This window comes from Poecilia reticulata, chromosome 11, assembly GCF_904066995.2.
Source record: "Poecilia reticulata chromosome 11, P_reticulata-male-v2, whole genome shotgun sequence".
In the NCBI taxonomy this organism is placed as follows: Eukaryota; Metazoa; Chordata; class Actinopteri; order Cyprinodontiformes; family Poeciliidae; genus Poecilia; species Poecilia reticulata.
Window position 1 is genome coordinate 11,064,212 of NC_088840.1, and position 19,897 is coordinate 11,084,108.

The 19,897-nt window shown below is 40.0% G+C and overlaps 1 protein-coding gene across 6 annotated transcripts in view; it reads right to left on the reverse strand.

The window, feature by feature from the left end:
• Window positions 1–1,129: 1,129 nt before the first annotated feature.
• Window positions 1,130–19,897, reverse strand: part of dync1i1a (dynein cytoplasmic 1 intermediate chain 1a) — a 59,287-nt gene continuing 40,519 nt past the window's right edge. For all 6 annotated transcript variants that reach the window (XM_081612286.1, XM_081612287.1, XM_008421716.3 and 3 more), the window contains 6 exons: window positions 18,449–18,562; window positions 18,052–18,185; window positions 16,808–16,952; window positions 11,011–11,151; window positions 6,347–6,472; window positions 1,130–1,885 (listed from right to left, as the gene is read on the reverse strand). In XM_081612286.1, the coding sequence (XP_081468412.1) occupies window positions 1,775–1,885; window positions 6,347–6,472; window positions 11,011–11,151; window positions 16,808–16,952; window positions 18,052–18,185; window positions 18,449–18,562 (771 nt within the window). In that variant the 3' untranslated portion in view covers window positions 1,130–1,774. The remainder of the gene's footprint in view (window positions 1,886–6,346; window positions 6,473–11,010; window positions 11,152–16,807; window positions 16,953–18,051; window positions 18,186–18,448; window positions 18,563–19,897) is intronic.

Sequence of the window (19,897 nt, forward strand, 5' to 3'; positions counted from 1 at the left end):
GACCACGACCGCATTATAGGCTTCAGTTTGGCCCCGGTCCCATTCGCTGGCATGTTTGGACTGCATCTCCCACGCTGCACTGTGAGGACAGCGGCATTTATAATCTTTTAGCAGCTGTACGCAGACCTCTAGGGATGGGAGAACTGAAACAACTGAATGCAGACAAATGCTGCGAGACATCAGTCTGATAGGGTTACTGACTTAATCAGCGTTTTTGAAGCTTTTGACACAAATTTATTTGGAAAGGTTGCGATGTTTTCTGCAACCGCTAGGAAAACACCTGGATTTAAGATTGTTTTCAACATCAAGACATGAATCAGAACAATGTGCAGAACGCTTTGAATGCCTCGGGAACGCCATCAGCACAGTACTGTGGGGATCTGTTAAGGCTGCTAATTCATTTCAGCTGAAATTGAACTGAAAGCAAATAAAAAAAAAAAAAGAAAAACTAAAATACATTTTGGTAATGATAATGCATTGGGTCAGATCAGTATTTTAGAATTAAAAATCCTAAACTATTGTAATATTTATTAGAAACATTGCAATAAAATTAGGCTTTTTGGATACACAGAGTAAAGAAACAAAGAATGACTAACAGCTTTGCACAACACAGAACCTGTGGCTAATAAATGAAAACATAGTTTATGTGAAAAATTCAGAACTTTACTTTCACGCAAAGGATTAGAAAATGATCCGCACCATTAAATCTTTTTCATATGTTGTCGCATTACAAACACAACCTTCAATTCTTGATGTTATGGGATAGACCAGCAAATAATGAAATGGAAGGAAAGTGATAAATGGTTTTCAGTTTTCACATTTCTGTACTGCACACCTTTAAGTCTGACACCTCTGGAAAATCTCCGGTGTCACCAAAAGCCTTCTGAATTCACTTAATCAGTGAACCGACGTGACCGTCGTTTATTCTCAAAATACATACAGCCGTTCTGGGAAGGCCTCACAGCGTCATGGCAGACAAGGTAGAGATAGACTTATGGTGAGGGTTAAAGCAGGGCTATATTTTTTGTCTTGTACAACTACATGTCTACGGTAAATAAGAAAACACTGCACTATATGCTGGTTGTATTATTACCTGACAGGAGACTGCAAAAAAAAAAAAAGCAAGAAAGCAGTTTATTATGTATGCTTTAATAGCAAACATAGCACATTTGACAGCAATCACTCTGAGTTACAATATACCTCTTGTCACAGTTCATCACAGAAGCTGTCATTCAGCAGAGAAAAAACACACCTGTTCCTTATCCGGACGCACGGACTGAAATAAAGCGGCTACAATGAGGTTCCTGCATCTGGAATATTTTAAGTTTGTGTATCGTGCAGATTTAAAACAACAAAAAAAAAAAAAAGCCGAACATAAAGTCGTTGTTATATATGTAAACAATAATACATGACAAACTCCTATGACCCTGTCTTAATGGTTAACGCTGTGCAAAGCTTCGTTACAGTACACGTATCTTCATAAGGCTATAATACTGCCACTCTATATATACCGTAGGCTCACGAGATGCAAGCAACATACCACCTGAAGTCAATACGCAAATGAATAAAGACAGAGAAACAATTAAAAGACACGTACACAGAGGAAAATCACAAGAAAAGCTCTGCCTTTGTTCTGAGCAGACGTGAAGGTGCGCTTGAAAGCGGAGAAAGGAAGAAAAAAAAAACAACTGAGTGAGCATCACATGCTACAGTGGCACAACCAAATCGCACCAGCTCCCTGCTCTGCAGTCACTTTGGTTTCAGAGTCCTCTTCCTATGAAGCCAGCTCCATAGGGCCCTCCTCTTCGCCATCCGCCCGGTTAGCGCGGATCTCCATGAGCGTGCGAGCGAAACGCGCCCAGTCCTCAGGGTGGACCACGGAAAGCTGCAGGGGTCACAGACGCAAAAGGCGCGAAGTTGTTAATGCTGGGAGGGCGGATGTGGACGAAACTTTTTCCTTCTACTCAATTTTCCATTAATACGCTGCATTATTTGTGGGGGCTAGGGACCACAACTCTCCGTGGATAGCTAAAAAATATATAATTTATGAATACTTGCCACTTCCTCCTTCTAAAAATGCTTAGAACTGCCTATTTTAAATCGTTCAAACACCAAATATTTTACGTTTACTCACATTACCTTTGTTCAGCATAACAATCTTGATTGACAATCTTCTCAATTTCACATTTAAATGCAATTAGGACTTTCATTTCCATGTTGATATGTACTTGCTTACTGTACAACAGCAGCAAAAAGAAAGAAAGAAGAAAATAATTAAAACTACTGCCTATGAAGCCGCTTTCACAGTGACACTGTCCAGCTGAGCTGCCTGTTAGAGTGCTAATATCTGCAGAGTTTACCCAGCCAGCCACCTGGTACAAAGTCTGGAAAATGTCCACATGGACACAGCAGGTAACTGTCTGGAGCGCTCAGAGTGACGGCCATGTGCTGCTTTTCTCTCACGCTCGCAATACATTCCCAATCGTCGCCCTGATCCTGCAGACGTGTGCTAGCAGCACTGATATCGTTTTAAAAAAAAACAACAACAAAAAAAACATCATTAATGAAAAGCTCAGAGGCTTCTCGTGTTTGTTCGTTGTGCCGCTCCCACGCTGTCTATCTGTCGCTGCGGAGCGTTTCCAGCAGAGAGAAAATGAATAATCTGACTGTGAAAACACCACCTTTAAAAAAGTCTAATCAAATTTAATGTCAGCTCTGTTCTGATTGTATATAGTTCAGCCAGCTCATGGGGCGAAAAAACTCACAAATAGCCTAAGAAGTAAACAAAAGTCGAACATGTAAACACACAGAAAGAGAGAGAGAGTCTTAAGTGATATTACATAGTTGCGCTCAGCTTAATGAAGATAAAAACATTTTGTAAGCATATTAGTATCACATAAGCTACACGACTGCCACTGCAGGAGGCTGTAAAGGAGAGGGCATAATTAGTTAATTTTAAAAACAGCACCCTTCACAATGATTGGGAAATGTGTGAAAGGTCTTACAATAAATTTACGTTCATTGCAGCAGCAAAATCTGTACTCTAACAATAAACTTTACATATGATTTATCTACCTGCTTCGCCCTCATTTACTCTGAGCTTGAGGGCAAAACTGTCTTGGGTCTTTATTTAACCCCGTTTGTTCCAGTTCCAGTTGTTTTAAACCTACTAGTTACTATTTCCTGACTTAAGATTAACACACAAACGGAGTGTTTTTTTTTGTCTATCCTATTTTTAAAAAGTGGCACAGAAAAAAGGTCAGTTGAATATGACGACTTGTGTGGATGTTTTCCAGTGAACTGAATTCAAGTGACATGGCGTTCAGTGGAAATGAATGACACTGGTAGTTCTGAGGAATGGAGTCATAAGGGAATGACTCCTACATTGGGGTGACCTAGCGACGATTAAATGACAAATGCGGAAAAGAATCAACTAGCAGTAAACGAGAAAAAGCAGCACTATAAATCACAAAAAGCTTAAATCTGTTATAGAGTTGTGGCGAATTAAGGGAAAGTTTTGGCTTTTCTTGACGTGTTTAACTGCACAAGTTTCCGTTTGGATTGAATCTATCAATTTGAATGTAGCACATTGTTTTTCACACTGTCACAATGGCTTGAAATCTTTTAGATCCCACAATTTGATATTAAATCTGACCAAGGCTTTTCTTTGCTAGGTTAGTTAGACCAACAATTACTTCCTTGATATCTTAGCTAAATTTCCCATGATGTCACACGAGGAAGCAGAGTGCTGACAACCAGGTGATGTCATCATCTGGTTTTGTCTAGACTGTTTAAAGACGCTCTAATCTCAGTGTATGTACACTTCTGGCTTTGAAGAGAGTACAAAAGAGTGATGCGTGTCGTTATTCTAGCATTTAGCAAATAGACACAATTTTGGTAAACGACCTAAAAAGGGAAAAGCTTAGTCTGATTAAATGTGAGTGAAAAAAGAACATTTATATTGTTTGTTTGTATTTGTTTGCAGTGTATGTACGTTTCTGGTTTCAGTTTCATAAGAACTCTTAATTTAAGTGAAAATTGCATTATTGTTTAAGGACACAGTAAGAAATACAAGCACTAGCAAAGCAGTAATGTGTCACATGTTGATTGTGTGTGAAATGCACAGTGAAAATGCAAAATGCTTTGAAATGTTTTTGTGTAAAACAAGTTTTAAAAGTGATATAGGTGCATCAGTATAAATCTATGAATCTCTTTTGCTGTCCCAACAGAAGCAGCATCAAAACGAAAGACTTAAAACTAAAGACTAAACGAGCTCATAAAGAGGGCTGGTTTTGTTCCTCTGAAAATGACTGTGTAAATCAAATAAAACAACATTACACACAGCTTCCTCTTCCTCATACTTTTACGCAACAAAAAAATTCTCCTCAGACAGGGGCTTCTTCAGAACCAGGAGATCCTTTCTGCTCACAGCGATAAACATCTAAAACAACTCTTAGAAGAGATATGAATAATGCGAGTTACATTTCACTTCCCTTTGGGAATATTTTTTTAATTGAACTGAACTAAATTACCAGAAATGCCTAATTCACCAATTAGAGGGGACGTTATGAAAAAAATAAAAGGTTTGTTTTGTTAAAAGCATTCAAATTAACAGTTCGGTTTAAATTATAATGATTATTATTTGGGGTTTAACAGCAATTCTTCCAATTCCTAGCAGTGAAAACATTCAATTACTACCAAAGAAAAAGTAAACATAATCATGCTAATTTGATTGGTGTATATTTTATGACAGACCACCGGTTTGCCAGCGAGAACACATCCAACGATCTGTCGAGTGTTGGAGTCCAAGGAGCCGCGTTGTCAGTGTGGAAAATCCATCACACGAGCTGCACAGACCGTCAGGGTCAAACCGAACGTCGTTCCTCTCTTTAGCTGAGCAGAGTCGGGACTCGAGAGGGAGTGGGACAAAAGCCGCAGCCACCACCCAAGATGTCTGCAAGCCATTCGCATGGCTAGGCTGTAATTAATCAGAAACCTGGCCACAGTCACGGAGGAGTGGGAGGGCAGAGGGGGGCAAACGTAGCACTGATGAGTGGCGTAAGCAGTAGCAGCACGACTACGAGAAGCTTGCTCCTAATGATGCCTAGGTTTGAAAATCAGGAGTTTCATTACTCTGAAATGTACAAGACAACAGGGACTGAGTTTTATTCTGTGATTCGGATTTTCCACACAGGGCAACACTTGTAAAGTTTTAATAGATAACCCTGATGGTAAATATGCTTAAAATAAAATGCTTAGAGTAAAACGAAACTGAAATGGAAATTGTTGGTATTTTGTCCTTCCTGGAAAAGTCTCCAGATTTGCTGTTATTCCCAGAGATACTTCTTTTTTCTTTTCTTAAAAAAAAAAACTCTCTTTCCAGTTTTAGCTACATGGGCAAGTTTACAGTAAAGTAAATACCCCATTACCACACACACACACACACACCCGCACACACACACACACACACACACACACACACACACACACACACACACACACACACACACACACACACACAAAAAACCCTGCCTAAAGGACCCATAAAACCTTTCAGCTTCACTCAGTTTTATTGAGGCCTCTTCATTACCATCAACCCAGCACTGAGGCCACCAGCTCTGCTCGACTCCCCTCTAACTTACCACACAAAAAAGATGCTAAACTTAGCCGAGCAGCTAAGCTAAAAACATATTCAAGCATTAAAGCACGTCGGCTGGAGCTGAATCGCTAGCTGGCTGCTTTGTGATGGGAGCGCTTTCAAGAAGCATCAAGTAAAATGTTACATACAGCAGTGCGAAGCTGAAAATGTTTTTGTAAAAACTTGGACTTGTACCTGATAAGTACGTAAAATGTTGCCAAAAATTCAGAGATTAAGATTCAGTTCCACGTGCTTTGTACTATTTTAAAAACAATGACACAAACATAGACATCCATGATGAACCAAGACCCGATATTCCTTTTACAAACACTATTTGGTCAAATTACTGGTAGCAAAAATCTCTCTATCTGCTCCTGTCCAGCTGTATTAATACAGTACTGCAATTTTTGTTGTTTTTATTCCAGTTTCCTCATGCTTTTTGCACCTATGTTGTAATTAGGACCTGATTGAAAATGAAACTCGTAAGAGCCTCTCAGCTATGCATCATATGAGTCAATGTGAATCTAACGTGAACCCTCAGCAAAAAAAAAAAAAACAAAAAAAAAAAAAACAGTAAATATTAACGTATTTAACCAAAAGTGCAACATTTTCAGGATGTACCTTTTGTTCACAACAGCAAAGGTTAAAACCTCAGCAGGACTATTTTGTGCCCCAGCAGCAGAACCTCTCCATGGTTGTTCTATGTACCTCTCCTGTATCGTAGATCCAAACTCTGCCCTCTGAGTCGCCCACGGCCACCTCCTTTCCTCCTGATGACCAGCGAACCCTGTTCAGAGCCGAAGCTCCCTCAATGGTCACACTGGCAGTTGGCACCTAGGAGGGAAAAAAATGAATACAATAAATTCATGATGAAAATGCATTATATTTACCTGGTGTTTCATTTTCCAGTTAAGCGATATTCTCCCGTCAGAAGAAGCTATGCGAGTTTTGTGCAGGTGAAAGATCTTCACAACCAAAAAATGTTCATCCCAACACAAGACAGTAACCAGATATGACTTCTACACAAATATCTAACTGTAAAGAAAGTATTTTCTTTACAGAAAATACTTTTTTGAGATGTGCCTCCATTTTGTATAGTGCGAGTATATCGGGATGATTACTGTAAAAAGTACCGGGTGCTGCTGGTGCAAGAAATCACTTTTCCTTTTTTTTTCAGACTTAGTTGTCAATTACTTCCTTCTTACTCTTATTACTTACTTCTGAGGCTAAAGCGTCATTGCACCTTACTGAGTTTGTCAATAAATGATCAAAAAATGAATTAATCAGAAAACGGGCCAGACTTCTGTATGTTCGAACTAATTCAAGCATTAAACATGTTGAGGTGAAGAAATCTTCATCAGTGCTGACAAAGTGTCTGCATGTTGTAGCACGAAATTAGATGATAATGTGTCAAGACTACATCATTTACACAGCACTACAAAATATGTTGTAGAGCAGGTTTCTGCATCACAATTCACGCCAGATGTTTCCTCAACGCGGCAACGACATGAATGGCCGCCTGGTTTAGCTGAGGATCAAACCGAAAGTGCTAAAATTTTAGTGTTAGCCACTTTGTACAAAGACAAAGATGGAAAAGTTATGCTGTGATAGGGATCAGAGTAAAGGTTCTTGCATGTTTCCGTCTGCAAGTTCACACTTTCCAGGCTCAACTTTATTGAGTCGTGAGTTCTTTTTGCTAATTTAACTAATATGATGACAAATATTTCTGGAGTAGGTGTGGCTCAAATGTGGAGCCTGGAAAACCCACAGGCAGGAAGGAGGGAAGCCAGAGAGGACAGAGAGACATACAGACTGATATTAGGAAGAAAGGAAGGACACAAGGAGGGAAACAAACAAAAAGATTTATAACAATACGGGAAATAAAGAAAGGAAGGGAAGAAGGGCGGAGATGAAAGGAGGGAGGAAGGAAGAACACAATAAAGAAAAGATGGGAGGAAGGAGAAAAGGAAGGAAGGACACAGGGAAGGGCAGGAGGAATGATAATAAGTATCTAAATATCCATCTGTTTTCCACCAAGTCACAATATGTCTCTACAACAGTTTTCATCATTCAGTTTTAATTTAAATTTTAAACTCAGCACTTATTGGCGGTCTCACGGAACCATCAGCAAAATAATAGTTCAAACAAGAAAAGTAAAACTACTAATTAGATACTACCTTCCACAATTAAACATTTGCTAACACTAAAAGTTTACTAACATTGGCTTATTTTTTTGTTGTTGTTTATTACTTCATAATCAGCGCCGCTGCAAAGGATCCCCTCTTTAATGGCGAGATTATTCGCCATTAAAGAGAGGATTGTCTTTTCTTCTGAAGACAAAATAGAGTAATAAACAGCCACGCACCATGACAGGCCTCCCGAAACCTTACCACATTTTATTTAGTGACCCTAATTGTAACGTGTCCTAATGTTTATTGAAAAATTGCAACATTACATTATGTGATTACAGAGCAAATTTACCACAAGAACAGGGTGGCTTCATCTGGACGTGCTGGAGGTTACGAATACAAAGCTGTCACATTTACAGCTTTTTTTTATTCGACCGGACACATGCGAGCCGACTTACTCTGGAAACAACCCGTACGCGTTTGCTGGCAGGGGCTGAGCCGAATCTTGATTTCTGTCTTTTAGTGCTCATGTTGCACCTTTGAAAACCCAAAACCATCTGCAGCGTTTCCATAAACTGTTCCTGACATGTGGCAGGCGAGTCTGACACATGTCACCAGTGGAGACAGAGGCCTTGGCATCGCGTCTCCTCGCACACCGAGCTCCTGCGCATTTAAAGCAGAGCTAACCACAGACTGACTGCCATTAGCCCACTAGCTTCCCTTCCTCCGCAAGAGGGGATCTGAACGGAGAGCTTTAAAACTGCGTGTGTGTGTGTGTGTGTGTGTCTGCTTGTGTGTGTGTGTGTGTGTGTGGTGGAAATGAGAACCAGGCGCGCTACGCTGCTCTGTTAATGTTGTTATGACTCTGTGTTTTTAATATGATGGCAACAATGAAAGCCTGTTGCTATCAGACTGGCTAGTGTGTGAGCGAGAGAGCCAGCGTGCGTGCGTTCGACGCATCCGTTTGCGTGAGCGCTCGTCTGTGCAAATGTTTCTCATAAAGCACATTGTTAGGCGAGTTAAGCCCCCGATAATGAACTCTTCCTCTGTCTGTGAAAAGGCTGCTGTTGAGGGAACCATGGGAATATGCACCGCAGATAGAGGAGCCGCTGCTAACCACAGCGGCGCGCGTGAAAGCAAGAAACTACGCAGAGATGGGAGCTGAAGTGAGACGACACGAGAGTCTTGTACAGTAGAGAAAATGGGAAAAGAGGGAGAGCTTATTATTTGAGAGGAGTGAGAGCATCTGTCTTGACGCAGACTTGCATTAAGGTTGAAGTCACTGGTGTGTCCATGGAAACCAAGGAGGAAGGAGAATGGAGGATCCTTTTATCTGGACTTTTACCTGAATGATCAAAGGTTGTCTGCTGACAGGGTTGAGAGACAGAAAGGTTTTTTACAGAATCGTGGTTGAGGTTACATTTTTTGATTTATAATAAGTGTGATGAAAATAACTTGTAGTATAGTCCACAGAACATAAAGCTCCAGCAAGGAGACAAAGCAGAAGACAAAGTAGTTGCTTGGTTTTTTTTTTTCTGAAATAGACAATGGTCTGTTCAAGTTCACTCCCTACCAAGTTTGAATTGTGTGAAGAAGAAGTTGTACCCTAGAGGTTCACTAGTCTGTAAAAGATAAAGTATATGTATGCAAGTACAGACAGTGTTGACCACATTTACTGCCACTTGTGATACAAAACCTTAAAGTAAATAAATATTATGTTTTGGAACATAACATGTCAGAAAGAACCAAACACTTTTTCTGTATATTTTTTTCAGAAGAGCAAAATCTAAACGTAAAGTAAAATGAAAAATATTTTGCACAACCTCCAGTTGGAAATAGACTTTCTCTGTAACTTTTCCCGAAGTTTTAACCAGACTAATCATTGATTATTCCTCCTTGCTTAAGCTGTCCAGATCATCAAGGCTACGTTTTGCAGATTTAAATCAAAAGACTTAAACGACAAGGTCAATTTTGTGTTTGATGAAGCATTTTTGTGTATGCTTTGGGCCAATATCCAGCTACAAATAACTAATTACATCAACTGCGCCCCTCAGATTTCTTTAATTTAGGATTTCCTAGTATTTCAAACATATCACAACAGACTGCACTCTAACAAAGCCAGGTCAATGGGATCATAACAACAGTACATATCAGCAGGTAGGAGGTGCCTATCCACATATTTTATATTTGTTTTCTGTTTGAAAAGTTATGGGTTAATAATTGGATATATGAATACACAGACCAACATCGCAACTTAAAGCAGTATAATTCAGAATGAAATATTTCAGTTGTCTTATTTTAAAATTAAAGAACATCCCTTAATAAAGAGATGTATGTAAAATACAATAAAGAGATACATGTTTTTGTCTTTATTTCAAAATAAAGACAACTGTCCCAGTAAATGTAATGATTCTGTAAAAAAAAAATACAATTTTGTCTTAAGAGATATTACATGTTTTCCTTAATGAATCGATATAATTAAGTCAAAGGCTGAAATTCTTAAAATGTTGAGTGTTTGTGTGAAAAGGTCTGGATTAAGCAAAAATAATTTAAACAAAATTCCTAGCAGAAATACATGTTTAATGACAAATGAAATGAAGGCACCCAATTATAGGGTTGAGAACTATCTGCTCACAATAGTAGACATTATTCACTCCTTTTATTTTATTTTTTATTGTTTTTGCTTAATACTACATATGATTATGTCGAATTCCAGCACACAGATGGCCTTAAATGCACTCATCTCAAAAATAACTGTCACACCACAGCATTTCAAAACTCAACCTTTGCTGGCCTGAACTTTCTTCTTCTTTTTTTTTTTATCATTATTTTTCATGGGACTGTGGACTGAGGGCTGGGGCTCTCTGCTTGCGGTCGCCGACACATCTGTGCACTCCTCTGACGGGACGCAGTTTGGGAGGAAGACGGTCTCTGAGGTTGTCTGAACGTTAGGCAGAGGTTGTAGAAATGTTAGCGGGGTGGCTGGGTGGGAGCCAGAGCGAGAAGATGTCACCCAGTCAGATTTAAAGCGAGAGCTGTGGGAAACGCCTACAGGGGAGTCTTGAATCTCGTGTGTGTGTATGTGTGTGTGTGTGTGTGAGAAGAAGAGCGCTTTGGGTGTTGGGTTGTGCGGTTCAGGCTGAGCCCCAGCAATAGACCCGGAGGACACCAAAACAGGCACGCATATTGACAGAGAACAAGACGACCCAGAAAACACGCCCACCGTGACCCAAATCCACACACCTCGGTGTCGTTGTTGAGGTTCCACAGGTCCAGGCGGCCCATGCCGTCCACGGCGGCGAACATGGCAGGATGCACGGGCGACCACATGACGTCATACACATAGTCGGCATTGTCCTCAAAAGAGTACAGCGGTTTGTTGTGCTGAAAGAGAGGGAGGGGGGAGAGAAAATAAGAAGATATCTGTGGACAAGTGTTTGAGTGGCACGGTGCGAAATAGCACTGTACAGAAAAAGAGAAAAAACGGAGAGATTACAGGAGATGACACATTGGAGATGGACGGGAAAAAAACAGAGCGAGAGACACAGAGTGAAAAAGGAATGGAGAGAGGGAGTGTGTGAGCTTCAGACAGAGCGGCGCTGCCTCAGCCTTGGGGCCTGTCTGGGTGCAGAGCCTAATTAAAAAGCCTTGCACATTCACACAGCGCCATAAAACCGCTGGGAGAGATGAAAGAGAAGGCCTTCCACAAGGTATACTGTAACCTTAACACAACAGCTGTCAGAGAGATGGGAAGAGATAGAGAACGCAACGAGAGGGGGGGGGGCAGACGGCGGACGGCAACGAGGGGCGCTCTGAGGAGGACGCGTTCGTTCCGGGCGCGAAAGGGTTAATTAACGACGAGTTTATTGGTTGTGTTCGGCGGTAAAGAGCGATTGTAATCTCGGCAGTCACATCAGCTGACGATCGCTGTTAACATAAACTGATATTAATAAAGATTTATATCTGGTGCCGTGGGAGATGTGGGAGATTTACCTTTGCATGGAAAACTTGTCAGTGCTCCCTAGTGGACAAACACTAAATTACCATAACTTGCTATTATTTACAGTACGCTTTGTTGGAAAGGAGATCTCCAACACACAGAACACTCACAAAAAAACACACACACACACACAGGTCCAGTTTTGAATTTACATCAGAGTGCAACACAATTTGTAGAGATATTTAAGTGCTTGGAAGCAAACAAACAAAAAAAAAAAGGAGACAATGTTATTCCTCATAATTATTCATTTGGCCTGGCAACAATGTTTGGAGAATAACATTTTGGAACACAGTCAGGAATGAAGGATCAGCTGGCGTTTGTTTATTGTGTTCCCCAGTTGCACTGGGAACAAAAGACAAGCACAGATAAACTTTTGACATTACATTATAAATCAAACACTTTTACAGAAACACCTTTCTATTTTGTTTTGTACTGTTTGTTTTTATTACACTTTTGCCAAAGTGTCACTTTTTTTCTGTAGCTAAGACTTTTACTTATGTCTTATCAGTTGATTTTGAGCTTCTATTTAAGGAAAAACATCTTTAATATGTTCTCTGCACAGGGTGATATTTAAAACACTACAAAACGCTGCGCCCCAGATAATCAACCTGTTGGACCAAACGAACGCCGAGCTCCTCCTAACGGCTCCCATCTGCTACGAAGCACACTTATCAGTGTTAAAATCAGAGATTCCGCTTCGGCGTGTGTGACGGTGTGTAATCCCCTTTTTTTCAGATTGACAACTCAAATTCCAAGGGCTTAAGAAACAAAACTGCGTTCCTGACAAGAAGAGAGGGAGGGGTGGTGGAGAGGAGACAGGTTGGCTGCAGGAGCGAAATAAAAGAATGTACAGTATTCCGTCTCATTCTTAACCCCTTTTACCCATTGATTGTCTTGCTACAAAGTTTCTAGGAGACGACACGTGCGCACTTAGAAACGCGGCGCAAACAAACGTCTGAGTACATTTCGAGCTTCGACTGAAACAGTTTCCCAGTCAGATGACAGGAGAACTCTTTTCTTGTTCTTTGCCTCGTGGTTTTTTACATTCAATACGTTGCTGGGCCGACGTTTAAAGTTCTCAACGTGTCGTTCGCTCATTGTCCTCCCCCTTCACTCGTCATCTTTTATCACAACTCATCTTCCTGCAGTAACCCTTTTCTTTTTAATTGGCTTCAAAATCTGTCACTTTGGATATAAACTCAAAATTATACACGACTTACATAAAATCAACAGAACTGATTCAGGCTTAAGCTTCTGTTTTGGCCATTTCCACCGTCTCCTGAGATTGTGAAAAGTTTCAAAACTCATCTCAAAACAGTTTAATCCGAGTGGCGCCATACAGAAAGTACCTGCTTGTCATTATCTTTCCAGTGATAGCAGGCTATGAAGCTTCTTGCACGTCTGAGCAAAAGAGCCATACCTTAATAGAGTGCAATAAAGTAATACTGGAGGACCTGAGCTCTGTTATCAGAACTCTGCAAGACCGAGCTGCAAAACATTAATTTTAGACTGGGCAAGACATTAAGTATTTCGTCACCTTCCTAAAATAACGACCGAAGTGATTTTCTGCCAAAAGTGTTTTTTTTTTGTTTTTTTTTGTCAAAATCACTTTAGGCAAAAAAAAATTATACAGCTCATAATTTTAGGAAGGTGGCAAGTTGCAGTACTAAAGAAAACAACATTAACAAAAGAAACACTGATCAAAACATGCTAGCATAAAAAAAAAATACAACTGAGACTTGGACTTCAGTCCAAAAAAGTGAGCAGCGGCTCACCCAAAATTACTTCTATCCTATTAGCTCCTTCGAGTCACGGCTCACAAAATGTGGTACAAGTGTGGACTGCCTCTGGCGGTACTGAGAGGAAATTTCAGTGTCAACTATTTACAGAAGCAACTTAACGCACGTTTTTATTACAGCAACCTTTTCCAGGAATCTGGAGAGTTTTCTCGGACCGCTGTTAGGCCCCCTGTGTTTCTATTGCGCTTCCCAGAAGAACGATCCTCATCTAAAAGGCCTTCGGCTTCACTAAAATGCTGTTTTTACAGTCAGATTGAAAACGGATCAATTACGTTTGCAAAAGCACTCCCAAATAGTGTCCGATTTTTGTTTTTCTTTACTAAATTTTCTCCCACTGGCTAAAAACTGAAACGGTGTGGAGCAGCGCGTCTTGTTGGATATAAATATTAATTAATCTTAACAAGAGTGAAAGATTACATCTGTTGTACAGCGTAATGGAGACATATTTGCTTTTCCTTATTGTTACCCAGGTTCACCGTGTCTATTAAGGTTTACGCTAATTCCAGGTTTTGCGGCCGCGCTGACACACTTTCATCTAATTAGAATCCTTTCGTGTTCTGTGCTGTGTGAGAGCACACCGGGACAGACCCCTGCTATAACCTTATTTCCAAAGACACCTACCGACGCTCAGCTCCAGACTTGATCCACACTCTTCAACAATCACCTGAACTGACAGTGACGCAGGCCTTTAATTAACTTCTTCAGAGAGCAGAAGTGGAATTATTATACTTCATCCAATCACTTAGTAGACGCCGGGTTTGGGGTCAAGAGAGCAAGGCGGTTCAAGTTATGCACAATCATAAACCCACTCCCAGCTGTCGCGACATCTTCAAACTCTGGCCCGGCGCAGAACGGTCTCGCTAACCACAATATTTGCACCGCTGAGAGTAAAAACATAAGCAGGCTTCTGTACGACGGCCTTTTTGAACCGTGAGGGCAAACGTGCGAGTGAATACGAAAACAATTCTCGGTCGATCTGCGAGTGCACGTGTGTGCGTGCGTGAGCGACTGGAGGATTGAAGGCCGACCTCCAGGGGATTTCAGCCCCGGCAAAAAACTGCCTTTTTAAGATATATGAGAGACATATGCGGTGTGTCTGTAGTCACACACCTTCACACCTCCAGGTAAGTGCCTGCCCACACACAAACACAGGTTATGCTGGAAGAGAGACAGACATGCATTCCTGCGGTGGCCCTCAAAGGAGAGGGAATTCCCAAATCCTGAAAAAAATAACACGCTCTCCTGATGAAAATCCGCAGAAATGTTTTAATATGTGTCACAGGGCTCTTTGCTCAAGCTTTATGGACTGGCTGCTTGCAAACCTGTGCCAGAATTCATCAGAATGCTTTATGGGCCTGTCGCAGCCAAGTATGAAAAGTAAAACATGATCCAGAATTGGGCTGTAGGTATAATGGGAAATTCATCATGTGTTTTATCATATTCAGCAAGTCTTTATAAAGATGATTTTCTTAACGGTTTCTTTTTAAAGTCTACATCAGCTTTTTCTAAACCAATAATTTGAACTTAGAATCCCTAGTCTGCTTCCTCCCACTAACTTCTGTAATCAGTATCTTTTGTTCCTCTTATTTCTCTAAGTAATTCTGTGCGACACGTAAAATCACCCAGAACAAAAAAACTCCAGTCTCAGTAGCACAAAAATGTCCTGTCAGTGTTTTAACCAGCTTTTCTCTTATCCAGCCTCTCTCCGACAACAGCGGTGACTGTTTGGATTTCACTGCCGCCAAATGGACCTCGCCACGTTCGTTTGAAGGGAAAGCAAATGCCCTGAGTGGACGAGGTCACTCAAACGCGCCGAGAGGAGGAGCGCCCACCTCCTGATTCTCTGAATGCGCCAGCGCCGTCCTGTCAGAGCTTTCGGGGGGCTATGCGAGGGACTTTGACAAACACATTGGTGAACACAGAAGCAAAGCATTTCTTCTGCGCGTTTGTCAGGTTAAGTGCTCAAAACGTAACAAGCGATGAAGACCAAGACGCATGTGATGTATACATCTCTAAAGCATGTGTAGACTCTACCCGACTTGAAGCCCTATTCAAAAGTATTCACAGACTTTGAATTTTTTTGTTCACATGCACACATGTTGCATATTCTATTTAGATTTAAATTTATGCAACAACAAAAAGTCAGAAGGTGGTTTTCACTTTTTTTTTTTTTTTAATCTGAAAAGTGCGGTGTACATTTGGATTCAATCCCTAGCTGGTAGAGACATACCAAAAAAAGATTTGCAGATGCAATTGCAGAACATTACTAACTCAGGAAGGTTGAATATAAAATATAGACCACACTTTTTCTACTTCTATTTTTTTTTTTTAAGTTTTGAAAGCCATGAATAATTTTGTGTCTGACTTCATGTCAGTCTATCATAAACTATCATAAGCTTACAACCACATACATGTGGTTGTAATGTGGCAAACATGTAATAAGACTCAGGAGGACTGAACACTATGGCAAAGTTATTTATTGACAATTTCATATAGAAAATATAATGCTTACCACTTAAATGACCCTCATTTCAATCTTTAAATCTTTTAGGAAACTTGATTTTGTGGGACTTTAAATTCATAAATTTGAGAATAAAATTTCTTGTTTTTCTTTTTTGTTTTTTTTTTTGCAATACATATTTTTTACATTTGCCTACCTTGTTGAATTTCATTTTAGCATGTTAAACAAAGAACAAAAATGTTTGGTTTGTGATAGCTGATTTGTCAGAATGATCACAGACGTAACTTTGGAGGAAAAATTACAAGAGGTGCTTTTGTAATGCATTTAGGATTCTTATCTGTTTAAAATCTATAAAGCACAAAACGTAGCATCCCTTCTTTACTATTACTAAGAGAAACTGCGGTATCGGTGTTTCTCCGGACAGTTCTGAGCCTTGGAGCATAACAACGTCTGAGAGGAGGAATTCAGGTCACCGTCATCAGAGTTCCTGACTTCTGCTGATTAAATTCACAGTACACTCACACAGTAAATATATGCAACAACACATCGCAAAGAGCTTACTCCACAACACACACGCAAACACACAAATAGCAAGAGAAAGACTGATTTTCAAATAGTTGTTCATCCAATGTACTCAACTCCCTCCCCTCATTCTCTCAGGAGTCCCTCTAAGTAACCTTTCAGAGGCCACAATCAACCCCCCACACATCTGTTCCCTCTGCCATTTTCTCCCTCTCTCACACACACACTCACACACACATCGACTCACACACGGCGTACCTTGGTGCTCCAGAGTTTGACGGTCCAGTCGAAGGAAGATGTAATAAAGAGGTGGGAGAAGTCTACAGTGCCCACTGCACTGTGACAGCTGATCCCCGTAACCGGCCCCTGGTGGCCCTCGAACATTTCACAGATGCCCGCTTTACTGGAGAAGACGACAACGAACGTTGATGATTAGTTTTAAAAATTGAACAGCATTTTTTTTTTTTTTAACACTAAGAGAGTTTGGGATCAACTTACTAATGTATCAGCCAACTTATGAAGCCTTAAGAACATTTTGATTCCTTTGGGACAATTCAAATTCCTCTTGAAAGAAAAATTTAAATCTTCTTATTAACTCAGTTTCTAATTCATATTTCATTAGCTTATTTAATTATGTCAAATTTCTTAATTACTTGCACTATTGCTATGTTCATCATTTTTGCTCTTGTGAATGTGATCTTGTCAAAACCACAACCAGTAGGAATAAAAATAAAATAAATAAAGAAATAAGTGTAAACATGCCGGCCGCTGATGATTTCTCCTTACACTTATGTATTTAAAAAGTGACAAAAAGAGGAAAAACAGGCCTAAATGTGTCTAATTTGAGAAAATAATTACATTTCAAATCATTTTCTTTCTTTTTTTTATTTAGGTTCTTTCCTTGTACTACACTCCTATGTTTCACCTCAATCTGGACTTTTTTGTCGTTCTGACCAGTGGATACCGATTTCTATAATAATTATATTTAACATAAAAATATATATTTTCTTGCTTTTCATGGACATAATTTATTCCTAGGAGGTCAGATTTGCTGTAAAACAGTTTTATTTCTTAGACAAACTGACAACAGCATGTAGATTGTTAGCTGTTTTTAGCATCATAGATAAAAACCAGCTCATTAGCATTGCTAATGATAAACAGCAGACTTTGTTTCCTAGAGAATGTAAACTTTTACCTTGTAGGAGCCAGAATAAACAGCTGACATGTGTACTGTAGAGAAAATATTCATTTTAAATAACTTCATACATCTCATAGCTAACACTGAGTCCTCTTCCCTTTTCTTCCACACTGAAGAGTGTTGTGATTGTCATGACGTCTTAGGGCTTAGGCATGTGTTTATTGCTAAAAAAAAAAGTTGGGGTATTTGAACGGCTGTTAAAAATGGTCAAAGTTATGAGTTTATCTCTAAATATTTTATCTATATTTAGTTCGCTGGTAAACAGACCAAAGCTTTGCACGAAGACTCAAAACATTTCACCCACCTGCCATGTCTGGATGCAGTATACACGGTGCCTTCCTCGCTCCCCACCACATAGTTGTTGACATCCCCCGTGGGGAAAGCCATACCCGTCACCGCCACGGGTTTGGATTTGTTGTACACGAGTTCCATGGTCTCCTACAAGCAGGAATGTCATGGATTTGGTAAACTGTGCACTTTAAAGCCTTCAAATACACACAAAGTCATGATGTATATCTATAACTGACAGTTTTAAAAAAATATTTTAGGGGAAAATAAAAAAATAAAAAAAACATGTTTGCTCCATTTTAACATCCAAGAACTACTGAGCTACAACAGCTTTTCAATGTAAAAATCTTAACATCAACTCCTTCCGGCAGGTTGTGGGAACCGCGTGTCTGACGAGTGACATTTTTCACTACCTGAGGCTGAGAGAGCATGTCGAGGCTCCACGAACACATCCTCCCGTCCGTAGACACGGTGATCAGGTTGTTGGCATTCTGGGTGCCGACCACGTTCACACAGTACACTGGGTGCTGTTGAGGTAACATACAGGAACGCGGGCGCGGGGCGAAACAACGTGCTGCAGTTACGACAGTTCTCATTAAAGTAACATCTCTGACACATCCACCAGGCAAATAAAACAAAATTCCGGAAAATCATTTTGCCTGGAAGCATTTAAGTGTTCTTCAATCCGGCATCCTGTGTGTTAAATATTCAGACGATTCCTAATTGCAAAAGGCTGTCAAAACCACAATCGTTTTCTGAACCTTTAAAATGTGCTGATAATAATATGAAATTAGTTAAAACACCCTTATTCCTATTATACAGTTAAACAGTGAAACACATGACATAATGAGATACTTTAAGGACCAAAAGCATAGAGGGTTGACAGGCAACTTGCATGCCAGAGTGCAGTGGTCCTTTTCAATCCCTTTACGCTTGGGACATGTGCTGCTGTTCAAATCCATGAGTGTGTGAAGCCATTATATCATTACTGGCCAGTAATTGATTTGTCTGCTGGGCTGCACAAAGGGCCCATTCAGCAATCAGCACCATGCTAGTAAGCTAGACTTCACTAACTGGAGGGGACTAGAGCGGCAACCTCTTAAAGACTACCGTACAGAAGGCATGTGGCAATGCAAGGGGCTACATGACTTTAAGACTATAAAAGGGCTTGGTGCTTGTGTCCATGCATTGGTAATTTGTTGAGAGTGAGCAAGTTCACTGGAGTTAAACTGAGCAATCTGTTCGATGTGTTTTTGTTTTTTTTGTTTCCTCTCACAACAAGTTGTACACTCACCCTGAAATGCAAAATATGACATTTACAAAACTGAACATTTTGTAATACAAAAAAAAGTCAGAAAACATTTAGTAGAAGACAACATTTCAGGAAAAATGTAGTGTTTGCATAAATCTGGTTTTGTTGGGTCTACAGTAATTATGTAAAGTTCACAAAATATTGTTTTGCAATAAATTTGCTGTATGTTCTGCTTTTTTTTCTTACTTTTTTCTAAACTACTGACTTTTTTTGTTGCCATTTATTGTTGTTTGCTTATATGATTTCCTAAATGAGTTTTGCACCTGAAGGTTGAACCGTCTATTTCGCATCAACCAGCATTGTACGGGAGCACATTCATATCAACATCTTAATATTTCCAGGCAAATGTTTAGTTAATACCAATGTTTTCTTGTCTGACAGAAACTGATAAGTCTGATCCTGAGCAGTATTTTTTTTTGCAGAGATCGGAGGCTGAACTGATCGGTAGCTGCGTTTCCATTAGAAATGTCCGCAAAACTTTAATATTCCACTAATGTAAAAAAAAGAAAGAAAACAATTTTACAATTGAAACACAATTAGAATCAAACAT